The sequence below is a fragment of the Borostomias antarcticus genome, assembly GCF_949987555.1.
Source record: "Borostomias antarcticus genome assembly, chromosome: 19".
Classification (NCBI taxonomy): Eukaryota; Metazoa; Chordata; class Actinopteri; order Stomiiformes; family Stomiidae; genus Borostomias; species Borostomias antarcticus.
Genome location: NC_140252.1, coordinates 1,733,148 through 1,751,250, shown reverse-complemented (window position 1 = coordinate 1,751,250; position 18,103 = coordinate 1,733,148). Strand labels below are relative to the sequence as shown.

General features: G+C 45.6%; 1 protein-coding gene across 1 annotated transcript in view; it reads right to left on the bottom strand.

Moving 5' to 3' along the window:
- Positions 1 to 17,798, bottom strand: part of LOC311321557 (adenylate cyclase type 8) — a gene marked incomplete at both ends in the record, with an annotated part of 33,706 nt that extends 15,908 nt beyond the window's left edge. The window contains 7 exons of the mRNA XM_084453552.1: positions 2,392 to 2,550; positions 2,768 to 2,895; positions 5,916 to 6,027; positions 8,411 to 8,541; positions 9,451 to 9,600; positions 14,132 to 14,887; positions 17,640 to 17,798. Coding sequence (XP_084309678.1) covers positions 2,392 to 2,550; positions 2,768 to 2,895; positions 5,916 to 6,027; positions 8,411 to 8,541; positions 9,451 to 9,600; positions 14,132 to 14,887; positions 17,640 to 17,798 — 1,595 coding nt within the window. The remainder of the gene's footprint in view (positions 1 to 2,391; positions 2,551 to 2,767; positions 2,896 to 5,915; positions 6,028 to 8,410; positions 8,542 to 9,450; positions 9,601 to 14,131; positions 14,888 to 17,639) is intronic.
- Between the last annotated feature and the right edge of the window lie 305 nt (positions 17,799 to 18,103).

Below are 18,103 nucleotides of genomic sequence, written 5' to 3'. Positions count from 1 at the left end.
GTGTGAAACTGTTACAAAAAAAGTGGATACACACAAAATGGATACACACAAAAGGAATCCATACACATGAAAAATGTACACCGTTTTCAGATTTACCAAACTTGTTGTACCACAGCCAAACGTGTGTCAGCACAGCTGAGACAAATCTCCCCTTGATAAACCTTCCCTTACCCACAACAGAGTGCATCTCACAGTCCGCCTCCAACAAGCCCAAACACACCCATATATGGTTGTAGCCCGCCCACATTAAGCCAAATTTAACTATGCAAATGAGCACATGCAATGATTGACACATAAGAACCACCTGTACAATGGAATGTGTGGAGAGAAAAAACAGAGAGCGATGGCACCCAAGAGGAGAAAGAAGAAAAACTTCTCGGAAGCTGAGATCCACACACTTGTTAGTCAAGTGCGAGCGAGGAAATCTTCCCTCTTTGCAAGGTATTTGCATGAGTCAAATAATAATAATAATAATAATAATAATACATGTTATTTGTATCGCACTTTTCATTTGAAACCTGTATACTTTTCATCGCCCCTGGATACCCTTTCCACAGCAGCAATTTTGACTTTGTGGGATAAACAATGGAATAGTTGTGACATCAAGTTATTAATGGGCCCATTCACTTTAGTGTCACCCTACTATGACAAGTCAAAATGGCTACTGTGAAAAGGGTCAGCTGACTGTGCTCTGTCGTCCAGTCTACATGATGCTCATGAAGTGTATGAACTTGTAGTGCAAAGAGCAAGCTGTTTTTGGATGATTTATTTAGGAACAATAGAAGAACCTTTATACAACGGTTAGTTCTGGTTCTTGATTCTGATTGGCTAGAAGCCGTGTTAAAATACTTTGTAACACACACCTGGGACCGCATATCATTCCATTTTCAGTATTAATGCGCCTTTGATCCAATGCATTGTAGTTGTTGTTGTTGCTTGGCAACCCTTTTGTTAGGGGAACTATTTTGCTCGGCGGAATTGAGGGAATGATGCTTCGTTTGGAATAAATGTTAATATTTTACATTGCTGTGTGTTTATTTTACACTAATAGCTGTAGTAACCGTTGTATAAAAGCAATAAACCACTCGAGGCCGTGTGTTATAGTGATAACACACGACACTTCGCGTCGTGCCTAACAATGCCTCCTAGCTGTTATAAAATCACTATAACACACGGCCTCTCGTGGTTTATTGCTTAAGTAGAGAACAATAAACCAAACACAGTAATGATCATATGTACATGAAAATGTTGCACCGAACATTATACCCACCGAATATGATCCTGTCTACATCACATCTAGGCATGGTTTGAAGCTCACAAACAAAGCCAAACATGCGGAAGGCCGTCACCGCCGCTGTGAACGCCAGTAGAGTAGTATGACCCACTTTGTCGGGGGGTCGGTTACTGTTTTGGGCCTGTCACAATTTCATGAATGGCATCACACAGGCCACAACGTTGTCACCGTGGGTACTATTAAATCTCAACAGATGTAATTAGATCACATGGAGGCGTGTGTGCGTGGGCCTGTGTGTGATAATGATGTTGATGATATGGATGATAATAATGGTCCATCACGTTTATTGGCTGCTTTTCATGGCTTCTCAAAGTCGCTTGAGTGGCCTACTGTCATGAAATCACTGTGTGGTTCTACTGTAGCCTAAGGAGCCTAATCATGACAAATTCCGTCCATTCCAAGACAATATTTAGGCTATATGTTTTATTTGAACCGGTAATATTTAAAGGAGAGTTGTAACTTAACAGGATGACAGCATGGTGCGTCGCACAGTTTGGCCCGGGCGAGCAGGGTGAGACCTTATTCTGTTTCCCTCTCTCCCTCACACATTGCAACTCCCCCTGTCCTCAAAAAACGTGTAAAACACGGTACACCATGTCTGAAGGATGTGTAATTTACACACTTTTTGTTGTGTGTACTTTACACACTTTTCCTTTGATAAATGGATTTTGTGTGTAAACCATGATGATGAATGAGGCCCCTGATAAGGTCTATAAACTATTGACATGGTCTTACCAAATATATTTACTAACCTTTACATAATGATTTGTTACTCACTTCTAAATATTTGAGGTGGGTTCCCTGATAGAAGGCCAGATGGGGCCAGCTGTAGGTGGATCAACTATTAAGAAATACTGAAGTCATTAGTAAGTAGTTTACTAATCGCTTGTTCATGATCTATTAACTATTTATAAGGTGTAGTTTTAAATCATTAGCCAATTATTAACAAACATTTAACACATCATTAATAACTCGTTAACCAACCACTCATTGTGAATGATCTATTAACTATTTATAAGCGGTAGCTATTCTAAAGTGTAAGAGTGGAGCTATTTTCTAAAGTGTTAGAGTGGAGCTATTTTTGCTCCGGCTCTCACCCTGGGATCCCCCCTGCCTCCAGCATGTTGGCGATGCCCACGTCCCAGGACCAGACGTCAAACTGCCACTTCTGCAGGCCCAGCACGCCGCACTGCACCGAGCCAGAGTGGATCCCGATCCGCATGTCCATGTCGTTGTTTAGCTGCTTCCTCACAGACCTGGGGGCGGGGGGGGGGTGGAGGGTGGAGGGAGACAAGAGGACAGATAGTCCGGCACATCTGGACACTGCTGCACGTGATGTACTTCACATAAGCGGCTTCAGTATAGCTGGAGGCAGCAGTCAAATGTAATCTATGAGGGAATTCTGCTCTGAGTTGTAATGTGCTACATGTGATTTGGACCGTGCTGATCTATAAAGCCGGAGGATGGGCTGACCTGATGGTGCTGATCATGGCCAGGCCCATCTCTACGCAGTAGCGAGCGTGTGCCCGCTGTGGCTCGGGAACCCCCGACACACAGTAATAACAGTCCCCCAATATCTTAATCCGCAAACAATGGTGCTCCTGTTGAGAGAGAGAGAGAAATGTCTTAGAACATCATAATATTTCTGTTTGTTGTCTGCATGCACGTGCGCGCACACACACACACACACACACGCAGACACACACACATACACACACAATTACATTCTGTCGATTATATGAATGAATGAATTGTATTACTATTGGTTTCTGATTGCATTTTCCCTTAGTCCTATCTGTGTTCATATATTTTGTCTCTTTACTGTGAACAGCTTTGGCATCATTGTTTACTTTAACGAGTATGTGTGTTATGGTTTTAAAGCCCCACTATGTTGTTGATTTCATCTTAAAGGAGTAGTAAAGGGAAAATGCATGTTTAGCCCTGTTTTAAGGTTACTTATGATCATATACAATGGTTCAGATCAAAACGTTGACAAAACTAGCCTTTTTGAGAAAGTCTGATAATTGCTCTACCACCGTTTTGGTCATACAAGGATGTGGGTGGGCACCGTGAAAAATCATTAAAAAACTCTCAATTTCAAAGACAAGAAACTCACAGAGGTGTTAGTTGGCGTTCTGACATATAATTCGCCATAAAGTAAGATTCTAGTTCATCTGGGAAAGGCTTTTTAAAATATTTAGCATAGAACTATTTAGTCACAGCACATACATGTGTCAACTTCCGCTTGAACTGATCCCGGCGCACCCTGTTTATTACCCCTTACTTAACGCACACCTATTAGTTTATTACCCCTTACTTAACACACACCTACTCGTTTATTACCCCTTACTTAACACACACCTAGGCCTACTCGTTTATTACCCCTTACTTAACACACACCTACTAGTTTATTACCCCTTACTTAACACACACCTACTCGTTTATTACCCCTTACTTAACACACACCTACTCGTTTATTACCCCTTACTTAACACACACCTACTCGTTTATTACCCCTTACTTATCACACACCTACTAGTTTATTACCCCTTACTTAACACACACCTACTCGTTTATTACCCCTTACTTAACACACACCTACTCGTTTATTACCCCTTACTTAACGCACACCTACTCGTTTATTACCCCTTACTTAACACACACCTACTCGTTTATTACCCCTTACTTATCACACACCTACTAGTTTATTACCCCTTACTTATCACACACCTACTAGTTTATTACCCCTTACTTAACACACACCTACTCGTTTATTACCCCTTACTTATCACACACCTACTCGTTTATTACCCCTTACTTAACACACACCTACTCGTTTATTACCCCTTACTTAACACACACCTACTCGTTTATTACCCCTTACTTAACACACACCTACTCGTTTATTACCCCTTACTTATCACACACCTACTAGTTTATTACCCCTTACTTAACACACACCTACTCGTTTATTACCCCTTACTTATCACACACCTACTCGTTTATTACCCCTTACTTAACACACACCTACTCGTTTATTACCCCTTACTTAACACACACCTACTCGTTTATTACCCCTTACTTATCACACACCTACTAGTTTATTACCCCTTACTTAACACACACCTACTCGTTTATTACCCCTTACTTATCACACACCTACTAGTTTATTACCCCTTACTTAACACACACCTACTCGTTTATTACCCCTTACTTAACACACACCTACTAGTTTATTACCCCTTACTTAACACACACCTACTCGTTTATTACCCCTTACTTATCACACACCTACTCGTTTATTACCCCTTACTTAACACACACCTACTCGTTTATTACCCCTTACTTAACACACACCTACTCGTTTATTACCCCTTACTTAACACACACCTACTCGTTTATTACCCCTTACTTAACACACACCTACTAGTTTATTACCCCTTACTTAACACACCTACTCGTTTATTACCCCTTACTTAACACACACCTACTCGTTTATTACCCCTTACTTAACACACACCTATTTGTTTATTACCCCTTACTTAACACACACCTACTAGTTTATTACCCCTTACTTAACACACACCTATTCGTTTATTACCCCTTACTTAACACACACCTACTCGTTTATTACCCCTTACTTAACGCATACCTACTCGTTTATTATCCCTTACTTAACACACACCTACTAGTTTATTATCCCTTACTTAACACACACCTACTCGTTTATTACCCCTTACTTAACACACACCTACTCGTTTATTACCCCTTACTTAACACACACCTACTCGTTTATTATCCCTTACTTAACGCACACCTACTCGTTTATTACCCCTTACTGAACTCACACCTGCTGGCCAATCAGGAAAGAGTATTCACCCTGGCTATGGTATGAATTACATTATACAGATATAGAGAGGGAGAGAAGACGGACAAAAAAATTACATTGCAGAGAATAAAGAAAAAATTACATTGCAGAGAATATATATATAATAAGATTTGCCTTGCCACTGTTCACGTCATGGCCAGTAAGACTGAATATAGGGAAAACAGAAGATACTGTAGGAGAGGACAAACGTTCTCCAGTATCTCTTATGTGGTAGTATTACAGTAGTACTTTCGCCTCACAGCAAGAAGGTCTTGCATGTTCTCCCAGTGTTCACAAGGGTTTCCTCCCATAAAGAACCCAAAACACATGCAGAAGAACAGATCGCTAACGCTGTCCGTCCCTGGCAAAGACAGGACAGGAGCACATTTCATCGGCGACGGCCTACTGCATGTGTGTGTGTGTGTGTGTGTGTGTGTCATGTCACCCATACAGTATCAGCCCATTGCATGCGTGTGTTGTGTGTCGTGTGACAAATAAAGACGTGTTCTTCATTTGAAAAGACCAGATGGCTAAATTGCTTGTGAACAGAGTCAGTCGTAGGCCGCAGCAGACACTGTCTACAGTCTCAGAGCCTTGATATATGTTATTGTTGGGGGGTGGAGAAAGTTAAAACAACCTTCTGACAAAGGCCAAGGTTAGGTCTGTGGTTAGGGTAAACGGTCACAACACGTCACAGGAAGTAAGAGGTCAGGGGTCGGAGGGTTCGCATTTGCGATACGTAGGCGGTCTTACCTCCGCCAAGTGGTCAAAGCGCCCGAAGAGCTCGTTGAGTATTCGGACCAGCTCCTGAGCCGACAGGTTCATGGAGAGCAGAGTGAAGCCCTTTATGTCAGCAAACAGGATACTGAGGAGAGAGCGGGGACGGGGGGGACACATTTAAAGTTTGACTGAGAGACATGGAAGGACCGGTCAATACGTGTGAATTTGTAGAGAAACCGGAATAAGTCCTTTCCCTCTGGCAATTGAAGTGGGCAGGTTCACCTCCATTGCTGAGGAGGAGGGACTTTGTACTGTACTGTATGTGATTTGGGTGTGGTGGAAGATGAACTTCATTTTGTGTTTCACTGTACGCTACTGTATCTGAGGAGCCAAGATTGTCCTTATTTCAGTTTCAGTCGAGATCACTTTTGTCAAAATTGACCCATTATTAGCATGCATCTATAAATACATAGCATATGAATTTTGGCGGTGTGCTCTGTTCGGGGGGCCCCCTGCCTTCCACCGATGTGGAAAGCGCGTTAGCAGGGGGAGGCAATCTAGGTGTTCCCCCCCTCTGGGCCGCTTGGCCCAGAGAGCCAGAAGGGGGAACGGCATCTAGCCCCCTGCCTCTATGACGATCAGAGTGTTTGTCGAAAGTAATAAAAAAAAAAATATATATATGATTTGAGTCTGGCCCCCACCGTGTCTGCTGGGAAAAATTATGACCCCCAAATGTAGTTGATGACTCCTGGTATAAGGCACTGTACAGAGCGTTCACAACAAAATGTATGATTGTGAGATAACAGTCCTGCCTTACTTGTCTGGTACCAGAGACTGTACAACGCTGCTCCATCCAGTTGAAGTCATGTGCATGTGCATGTCAGTGCAGTCCTGACCTTCTGGTTTCATGCACACCTGTCTCTCTTTCTTTCTCATGTTTTGTAACTGTCCTCATTCAGAAGAACATCAGGGGCCATACTGCTCTGTGTGTTTCCCAGGGGAGGATTACCATCTATGCTGAACTTGCTACAGTACAACAGTCAGGAACAGCTGTGGGTACAGTAGCATCACAATGTTGAAGCTTTACAACATTAGTTTACATTAGTTTTATGCTGTATAGCATTCTTTGTGGAGCACTTAAGTTCTCCAAAGTACAGAGAGTTGTTGAGGAATACAGAAACAGTATTGATGAGTCATAGTGAATCATGTAAGGGATAATGAACGAGGGGCGGGTCTTTGTGCTGTTTAATGAACGAGGGGCGGGTCTTTGTGCTGTTTATAATGACCCACGCAGAGGTAGTGAAGGCATAGGTCGAAGGTCACTTAAACAGCACAAAGACCCGGCCCCGAGTTCATTATCCTTTCAACAGAAAACATAATTCTGAGAACAAAGTACATCTATTGCTCATATTAGCTTTGACAAGTTGATATTTCATGGTTTGAGTTATACAATTTCCATAGCAACCAGTAACCAGTATAGTCCCTCTCCACCCAAATCTAACGTTATGACGTTATCACTCGTCTAGACCCAGGAAGCAGTCTCATTTTATTAGTAGGCTAATTGTTGTTGTTATTAGCAGCAACAGCAGCAGTAGTAGTAATAGGCCTAGTGTATTGCCTTTGCCAAATATATTAAAATTCACATCGAAAATATCTTCATTCATCATTGTTTTGCTATTCTGTTGCTATTTGTTCACCGCTGTTTTATCTTGGGCAAGCTTGGAAACGCAGTGGTTTCTATAGCAACCACTACATCATGTTTGGGATGCTACGGCTCTTGTTTGGGTCAGTTGTATCTTGAACTGCGCATTGATTTAGAACACGTTTGATGCCGGGCGTATATATATATAGCGTTGTGGAGAAATAATGTATGCCTCTCGAATGCGTCTTGGCCAATCACAATCGAGTATTCACACAAGCCGTTGTATAATCAATTGTATTGATATTAATATGTATTTTTTCTATACCTTTCTTTCACTTTTATTCTGAAATCGCGGGCCCCAACCCTCACAAATTTGCTTTGACGCATCATTAAATAAATCTGAGATGATTTGAAACGTATAGACTCGCACATTTTCTTGTGTATAAGTGTGTGTGTGTGTGTGTGTGTGTGTGTGTGTGTGTACCTGACATCTTTGTAGTGGTGGATGTAGATCTTGTGTGTGTGTGTGTGTGTGTGTGTGTGTGCGTGTGTGTGTGTGTGTGTGTACCTGACGTCTTTGTAGTGGTGGATGTAGATCTTGTGTGTGTGTGTGTGTGTGTGTGTGTGTGTGTGTGTGTGTACCTGACGTCTTTGTAGTGGTGGATGTAGATCTTGTGTATAAGTGTGTGTGTGTGTGTGTGTGTGTGTGTGTGTGTGTGTGTGTACCTGACGTGTTTGTAGTGGTGGATGTAGATGTTGTGTGTGTGTGTGTGTGTGTGTGTGTGTGTGTGTGTGTGTGTGTGTGTGTGTGTGTGTGTGTACCTGACGTGTTTGTAGTGGTGGATGTAGATGTTGTGTGTGTGTGTGTGTGTGTGTGTGTGTGTACCTCACGTCTTTGTAGTGGTGGATGTAGATCTTGTGAAACTCCTGGGGACAGAGCTCGTCATCCAGAGCATTCATGTCCGCGATCATCTCCAAGGCAACGAAGCGAGGCAGTATGGACAGAACAAGGCGCTCCTGTTTGGACACAAACCGTCTTTCAACCGACATGTAGGCCTACAGACTTGATCCATACCATTCAGTAAAGAGGATTAAAACGTCTTCCTGTTATAACAACCGTCATTTGTATTGTAGGTACAGTTGACAAAACAGAATAACATCTTCAGGATATGGTTATGTAAGATTTGCATGAGTCCTGTTAAGATACTATAACACAATTATATAATTGAATTCACACGTATGTGTAAACCATATACATGGCGAATAAACTGATCTTGAATTTGAATCTTGAACAACTGACAGAAGAATTGAACGACCAAGGTTTTGTAAAAGTGTCTTTGCTTAGAGCTCACTCATACTGACATACTGACCAGCTCATAATGATATAATTCTCACAAGTTGTGTGCTCACCTAAATAGGATACCGTGAACATTTGACTATGGATACCGTTTTTCAGTTTTCACATTTAATGATCTAAACTCTTTGCCTAACTAAATTGAGAGGGGATTGACCCCACCCTGTTGTGTAGCCTGTAGCCTAGTGCAGTCCTTCAGTAGGTTACTGTGTTCATAATATGACATTATAGTAAACGGCATCATTCCTCAGACTAAAATCACCGTTAGAAATAACGTTGTTGGGTATTAGCCCTCAGGTTAAGGGCATCAAATCTCTGGTCTCCTACCAAATGGCATGAGATGAAACGGCATCGCACCAAACTGCCTCCCACCAAAGCCCTCAGGTCAAGAGGCATCTTCCATAGACTACAAAAAATAGTCAAGTCGCATGTCTACCAAACGGTAACACGCAAAACAGCCTCACATGAAACTGCCTCGAAGAAATGAGAGCTGCCGACATTCTGTCTAACAAGTATTTTTAGTCCGAGGAGCGGTGCTGTTTACTCTAGGCGGTCTGAGAACGTCCTGTCACCTGTCTCTGGTTCTCCTGCTCCAGTTTGAGGCGGCCCTCGATGCAGCGCCGCGTCTCCAGGAAGGCCTGTCTCTGGGCGCGGTCCGTCAGGTAGTGGATGAACAGGCCAGCTGTGTTCATGCCCAGGTACAGCAGCCCCTTGGCCAACACCTACAGTGAAGAGGAGATGAGGACATTGAGGGGGAGATGAAGACATTGAGGAGGAGAGGAGGACATTGAGGGGGAGATGAGGACATTGAGGAGATGAGGACATTGAGGCGGAGATGAGGACATTGAGGCGGAGATGAGGACATTGAGGAGGAGATGAGGACATTGAGGAGGAGATGAGGACATTGAGGGGGAGATGAGGACATTGAGGAGATGAGAACATTGAGGCGGAGATGAGGACATTGAGGAGAAGATGAGGACATTGAGGAGGAGATGAGGACATTGAGGGGGAGATGAGGACATTGAGGAGATGAGGACATTGAGGGGGAGATGAGGACATTGAGGGGGAGATGAGGACATTGAGGAGGAGATGAGGACATTGAGGAGGAGATGAGGACATTGAGGAGGAGATGAGGACATTGAGGGGGAGATGAGGACATTGAGGAGATGAGGACATTGAGGGGGAGATGAGGACATTGAGGGGGAGATGAGGACATTGAGGAGGAGATGAGGACATTGAGGAGGAGATGAGGACATTGAGGGGGAGATGAGGACATTGAGGAGGAGATGATGACATTGAGGAGGAGATGAGGACATTGAGGAGATGAGAACATTGAGGCGGAGATGAGGACATTGAGGAGAAGATGAGAACATTGAGGCGGAGATGAGGACATTGAGGAGGAGATGAGGACATTGAGGGGGAGATGAGGACATTGAGGAGGAGATGAGGACATTGAGGGGCAGATGAGGACATTGATGGGGAGATGAGGACATTGAGGGGCAGATGAGGACATTGAGGGGCAGATGAGGACATTGAGGAGATGAGGACATTGAGGAGGAGATGAGGACATTGAGGAGATGAGAACATTGAGGCGGAGATGAGGACATTGAGGGGGAGATGAGGACATTGAGGGGCAGATGAGGACATTGAGGGGCAGATGAGGACATTGAGGAGATGAGGACATTGAGGAGGAGATGAGGACATTGAGGAGATGAGAACATTGAGGCGGAGATGAGGACATTGAGGGGGAGATGAGGACATTGAGGAGGAGATGAGGACATTGAGGCGGAGATGAGGACATTGAGGAGGAGATGAGGACATTGAGGGGGAGATGAGGACATTGAGGAGATGAGAACATTGAGGAGGAGATGAGGACATTGAGGAGAAGATGAGGACATTGAGGCGGAGATGAGGACATTGACGGGGAGATGAGGACATTGAGGAGGAGATGAGGACATTGAGGGGCAGATGAGGACATTGAGGGGGAGATGAGGACATTGAGGAGGAGATGAGGACATTGAGGAGATGAGAACATTGAGGCGGAGATGAGGACATTGAGGGGGAGATGAGGACATTGAGGAGATGAGAACATTGAGGAGGAGATGAGGACATTGAGGGGGAGATGAGGACATTGAGGGGGAGATGAGGACATTGAGGAGATGAGGACATTGACGTGGGACATGCAGTTGTAGCAAGGGAGAAATGTTACCACAGGCGACGGCAATAAGGATGTCAATGTTAAAATGTACATTACAGTTGATATCCCACCGACAGTAATGTTGATTGAAGGACATATTCTAAAACAGGTCAAAGTGGTTTCTCTTAGCCTTGTGAGACCATCCTGATCTCACGAGCTCACTTTCAGTTTCTCTCCACAGATCAGTGATTTCCAGCTATGTCCAATGATGAGTTTTGACTAGTCTCAATGCCAGACCCATGAGAGTTCTTTGACTGATACACTACATAAGCTTTGTTACATTACTTCATGCTGCAGATCTCTCTATGGGTTTGGGACACTTCATGCAAAAATCTGGTGTTCAAATCCTGGCAATTGATTGGTAGCACAGGAATCCCGGCGACACCAATCAGTATGGACGTTTATGGAAGCCTCTTTATTCAAATGGCAATGCATTTTGCAATTGACAATTCAATGTGCAATTTGGTCGTGCAATTTGAAAATGCATTTTAGATTTGGCAATTCAATATGCAAAGTGGTCATGCAATTTGAAAATGCCTTTTACAATTGGCAATTCAGTATGCAAAGTGGCAATGCAATCCTCAATTCAGTTTGAATTATTTTTGATGAAAAAATAGAATGAAAGCTAAATCAATTGCATTTCATATTGCCGTGGTTTTCGGGTATCTTTATTCAAATGACTATTCAGTGTGCACTGTGCAGTGTGCGCTCCTACTCAACCTCTCTAACCCTAAGATAACCAACAAGGCAACGACAACAGCCCGTGTTTTACCCATGTCTTACCCGTGTCTTACCAGTGTCTTACCAGTGTCTTATTTGTGTCTTACCAGTGTCTCACCAGTGTCTCACCAGTGTCTCACCAGTGTCTTACCAGTGTCTTAGACTGTTTCACCCGTGTCTTACCAGTGTCTTACACTGTCTTACCAGTGTCTAGACACGGGTAAGACACTGGTAAGACACTAGTAAAACACTGGTAAAACACTGGTAAGACACTGGTAAGACACTAGTGACACAGTGTAAGACACGGGTAAGACACTGGTAAGACACTGGTAAGACACTGGTAAAACACTGGTAAGACACTGGTAAGACACTAGTGACACAGTGTAAGACACGGGTAAGACACTGGTAAGACACTGGTAAGACACTGGTAAGACACTGGTAAAACACTGGTAAGACACTGGTAAGACACTGGTAAAACACTGGTAAAACACTGGTAAGACACTGGTAAGACACTAGTGACACAGTGTAAGACACGGGTAAGACACTGGTAAGACACTGGTAAGACACTGGTAAGACACTGGTAAGACAGTGTAAGACACTGGTAAGACACTGGTGAGACACTGGTAAGACAGTGTAAGACACTGGTAAGACACTGGTGAGACACTGGTAAGACACTGGTAAGACACTGGTAAGACACTGGTAAGACACTGGTAAAACACTGGTAAAACACTGGTAAGACACTGGTAAGACACTAGTGACACAGTGTAAGACACGGGTAAGACACTGGTAAGACACTGGTAAGACACTGGTAAGACACTGGTAAGACAGTGTAAGACACTGGTAAGACACTGGTAAGACACTGGTAAGACACTGGTAAGACAGTGTAAGACACTGGTAAGACACTGGTAAGACACTGGTGAGACAGTCTAAGACGCTGGTAAGACACGAGTAAGACACTGGTAAGACACTGGTAAGACACTGATAAGACACTGGTAAGACACTAGTGACACAGTGTAAGACACGGGTAAGACACTGGTAAGACACTGGTAAGACACTAGTGACACAGTGTAAGACACGGGTAAGACACTGGTAAGACACGGGTAAGACACGGGTAAGACACTGGTAAGACAGTGTAAGACTGGTGAGACACTGGTAAGACACTGGTAAGACACTGGTAAGACACTGGTAAGACAGTGTAAGACACTGGTAAGACACTGGTGAGACAGTCTAAGACGCTGGTAAGACACGAGTAAGACACTGGTAAGACACTGGTAAGACACTGGTAAGACACTGGTAAGACATGGGTAAGACTGGTAAGACATGGGTAAAACACGGGTTGTATTATAAAGCATTAACAAGTTCTTCCGCCGCCATCATGCTAGCATTCTAAGTGGCTGGTACTCGTTGCCTTCGTTGGTTATCTTAGGGGGCTGAGTAGGAGCGGGTCTGCACACTGAATAGTCATTTGAATAAAGACACCCGAAAACCACGGCAATATGAAATGCAATTGATTTAGATTTCATTCTATTTTTTCATCAAAATAATTCAAACCGAATTGAGGATTGCATTGCCACTTTGCATACTGAATTGCCCATTGGAAAATGCATTTTCAAATTGCATGACCACTTTGCATATTGAATTGCCAAATCTAAAATGCATTTTTAAATTGCACGACCAAATTGCACATTGAATTGCCAATTGCAAAATGCATTGCCATTTGAATAAAGAGGCCAAAAAACTTCCATAAATCAGCAACGATTTTCGCGATCAGGCGCTCCCACCCAACCTGGCCCCTCCCATTTAACCTGGACTAACGTCTCTCATTTGCTGTTATGACCCATCACTCTTTCAAGTTTGACCTGTCGATACGCCCTCAGAAGTGGCAAAGACTGTAGTAGTAGTATGTAGTATTGTAGAGCACAGCAATTCGTAATATCTGAGTGTGGAGAGAGACTACATTTTGACTGGGCCAAAGGGTGACAGTCAGGGACTGTGTTCTGACTGCTGTTCTGCCCCTTCCCCCCAAATAGAACGTAGCCCCTGATTTGTTCCCGTAATTGATGTGTGAAAATGAAATACAGGCCACTGGCAAAATAGTCTCCCGTAGCAACAAGCGGTAAAGTTAACAGTAGAACAAACAGCCATGAGAGCAGTTATTGCAAAAATCGACTCAATACAATAACAACTCGGCTGAATGAGTTAGTCTGTCGCGGCAAGTAGCCTTCTCCCGCCCGCTGAAATCGTTCTAGACAGGGTGAAGGCCGGACAGATCTGCGGAGAGAAACTCAAAGCGAGCGCGCTAGATCAGGACGTCTGACGTGGCTTGGTTGACTCACCTTTCTCAGCAGCGCCGCCTCGTTGTAGTGGCGCGTCGTCTCCACAAGGAGGTGCAGCGCCGAGGTGAGGCAGCCGGCGCACATGGCCCAGAGCAGTGGCAGCGGCAGCAGGGTGTAGGTGGCGAACAGCGTGAACAGCACATACCAGGACGGGTCCATCTCCAGCCCGTACGCCAGGCCGCCCAGCACCTGCGCTGTCTGCAACAGCCAGCTCGCCAGCCCGGCGTAGCGCAGCCGCCGCGGCGACATGGAGTCCCTGCGGGTCAGCGCCAGGAGGCACAGCGCCAACGCCAACGCCATGAAGAAGCCCGTCAGCCAGCCGCGCGGCGTGTCAGCCGGCGCCTCGGGGGCGAGCGCCAGATAGAGGACGAGGACGTGGAGCTTGGCGGCGGCGTCAATGGCGTTGGTGACGGCCAGCGAGTAGCGGCGCTGGTGCGAGGAGTGCCGCTGGTAGAGCTTCTCCAGGTCGCGGGACTTGAAGGTGTGGCGCAGGGTGGGTAGATGCACGCCGCATACCGTGTGACCCCACCGGTGGAAGAAGTCGGCGTCGCTGGCGTAGTCTCCCGTGGATGTGCTGACGTAGGTGCTGGTGGAGCTTCGCTCGTGGACGGAGCTTCGCTCGTGGACGGAGTGGACGCGGGCCAAAGAGGAGCGGCGCTTGGTGGCACCCCGCGAGGCCTTGCTGCGGATCTGGCGGTTGATCTCGTCGATGTAAGCGTCGGTGACAAAGATTTTCCGCGCCGGTTCCACCCCCACCTGCCGAGGGAAGAGGAATGACAGGTCAGCAGGACGGAAAAGATGGCAGCAGAGGGTTCAACTAGGCGCTCAAGCTAGCAAGTATTTAGGTGCTCTTGGAACTTGGGAAAAATCGCACTTGAATAAAAGTTAACCTCCCAAATGAAGACCAGTTGCATGTTAGCATTTGCAGGGCAAAATATGTAGCCACAATAAAGTATTTTTGTGCGTGGCGACACGCACCATAGATAGCAAATGTCCGGTTGTCACTCCCTCCCTTCCTCCTTCCCTCCCTTCCTCTGTCATGTAACCTGCAGTTCTATGTTGCCACCACAAGAGGCAGTGGTCCCAGAACACCAAAACAAAAACTCTATGAAGCTGCAAACTTTCCAGATCCTTGGTGGTGTAGTGGATAAAGTGCCTGACTTCCATGCCAAAGGTCAGGGGCTCAAACCCCACTGTGGGAGATTTTTTGTCACTGGATGTTATAGAAGCTATGTAAAAATGTGGTTACCTGGTGGTGCTATGTCAGTTATTGAATTTATGTGCAGTAATTGAACATTTGAAATACTCCTGTTTTGAAATTATACCTACAGTATAGATGTCTCAGTAATTACCCATTATATATTAGGCTATACTAATGCATGTATTTACCAGGTACATGTTTAGTTATTGGGGGACTATGAAAGGAAGGGTTACCCAAAAAATGGGGAATGGTGGTGGAGCAACAGCGGGAGCCTTTCGGATTACTAGTGGACCGCTGTCCCTGACGCTAATAATCCACCAGAGGTCCGCTTGGTATTTGATGTGCAAATGGCCAGGAACCCGCCAGCGGATTCGGCCGGAGGTCCGGCAACTTGTCCATCGGGGACCCGCTGTAGGTCCGCTAGCCTTGTGTTGTATTCCGCCTGAGGTCCGCCAGCTCGTCCATCGGGGACCCGCTGTAGGTCCTCTAGCCTTGTGTTATCTGGGTTTATCCCTTACCTTTGTCCAGAAACAGAAGTTGAAACAATTGCAGCAAAATAGCTAACATTACTGTAATCATCAGTGTAACTCCTTTAGCCACTGACTGCTACCATTAATGTTATGGAAGCTGCTGCTAGTTGTTGTGAGCTCATGAGTTAACTGGCTATCCCGCTCTCATTGTGGATTAGCATTGGAAGCATTGGAACTGATGTGGCCAGGTGACAATACCCATCTTAATTTATCAGACCTTATTTCATGTCATTTCAATTCACAGCTATTTCAGTGGCATGACTAGCTTCCGTCCTACCAGTCCTGAACAGAAACAAGCCTGCCACGCACATAAGCCAGGCTGGACCTGGCCTGGTTATACTCAATCCTTTTTCTAGATACTTTTTGAGTGCCAGCGAGCTACATTACCTTTTGTTCAGGAAGAAAGGGAAGTGGTTTGGGATTTTGGCCTTGTGCTCTGACATAGGCTAGGGCAGGGGTCGGCAACCTTTACTAACAAAAGAGCCATTTTTGGCCAAAAAATGAATACAAAATCTGACTGGAGCCACAAAACATATTTGAGCTTAAAATGAAGGTAATGCTTCCCCTTAGATGTATTTTCAGGCGTGGTGGTATATGCACCCAGGGGGGACACATAAAGGGGGGTAGGGGTGTCTGGGGGTCCAAGGGGGAAATTTTGAGCACTAAACACTACATTTCCTGCATTCTGGTGAATTTCTATGCAGTCTGCTGCTATCTAACCTGACGCGCCAGATAGTTTGCTTTGCATAATCATCTGAGAAATCTCCTTTGGTATTGCTTGGAAAAGGGCAGACACTTTCAAAATTACTTGGCAGGTGATTGGATGAACCATCCGTGTATCACCATCTATCACGCGCTACAACTTCAACCGCTCCTCACTGTCGTCACACTTAAACCCACCTTGCCTGTTTGTATTTCAAATTCCTCACAACCAACGCTGATTGGCGAGATCGTTTTCTGATCTGACACAAACTGATTTTCATGGAGAGTATCCAGACTGATTTGCAAAAGAAACAGAATGTGAGCTCACAAAATCAGGATGGTCTCACGAGGCTAACTGCTATCTAGCTAGTTAGCTAACTTGAATGCCAACAGGACTATTTATTTTAGTAATAAATACATGTATTTAATAGTAATACATTTATTTAATTATTCATTTCCATATAATGTTTGTCAAAGCCAGTGAGCCACTGTGGAGGGGCTAAAGGGCTGCCGACCCCTGGGCTAGGGTTTCACATGACTGGCTGGGAGACATGGAACCACAGGGGTGGGGATGATGTCTAGCCCTGCGCCCCTGGGAGACATGGAACCACAGGGGTGGGGATGATGTCTAGCCCTGCGCCCCTGGGAGACATGGAACCACAGGGGTGGGGATGATGTCTAGCCCTGCGCCCCTGGGAGACATGGAACCACAGGGGTGGGGATGATGTCTAGCCCTGCGCCCCTGGGAGACATGGAACCACAGGGGTGGGGATGATGTCTAGCCCTGCGCCCCTGGGAGACATGGAACCACAGGGGTGGGGATGATGTCTAGCCCTGCGCCCCTGGGAGACATGGAACCACAGGGGTGGGGATGATGTCTAGCCCTGCGCCCCTGGGAGACATGGAACCACAGGGGTGGGGATGATGTCTAGCCCTGCGCCCCTGGGAGACATGGAACCACAGGGGTGGGGATGATGTCTAGCCCTGCGCCCCTGGGAGACATGGAACCACAGGGGTGGGGATGATGTCTAGCCCTGCGCCCCTGCAGGAGAGTGTACGCTGTGGGCCGCCTCACCTGCTCGTTCATCCCCCGCTGGCTTATGATGTGTTTGACGGCGTTCTGCCACAACAGCCGTTTCCTGCGCAGCCCAGGAGACAGGGGCGTGGCCAGGCAGCTCGGGGGCTCCTGCAGCTCCATCGGCCGGGCCCCTGACGGATCGGCAAAGGTCACCATGATGGCCGCCACACACTCTTATGTTCTCCAGAGGTCCCTGGGAGTCCCGTCAGCTCATGAGGGGGCGGCGGGCGGGACCGGGTGGGGCAGCATCACCTGTAGGCGGGGCCAAGCGGGGAGGAAGGGAAGTAGGGTTAGTTACATTTCAAGTACAGCAAACACCTGAAATATAATGGGACTTACATCTTGTAAAATGAAATCACTAAAAACTGCTAACGAGTCGAGTAGGGATGTAACGATAACAGGTACAATGATGAACCGTGATAAAATTCTATTAAATTTATTGTGATAAAATGATTATTAAA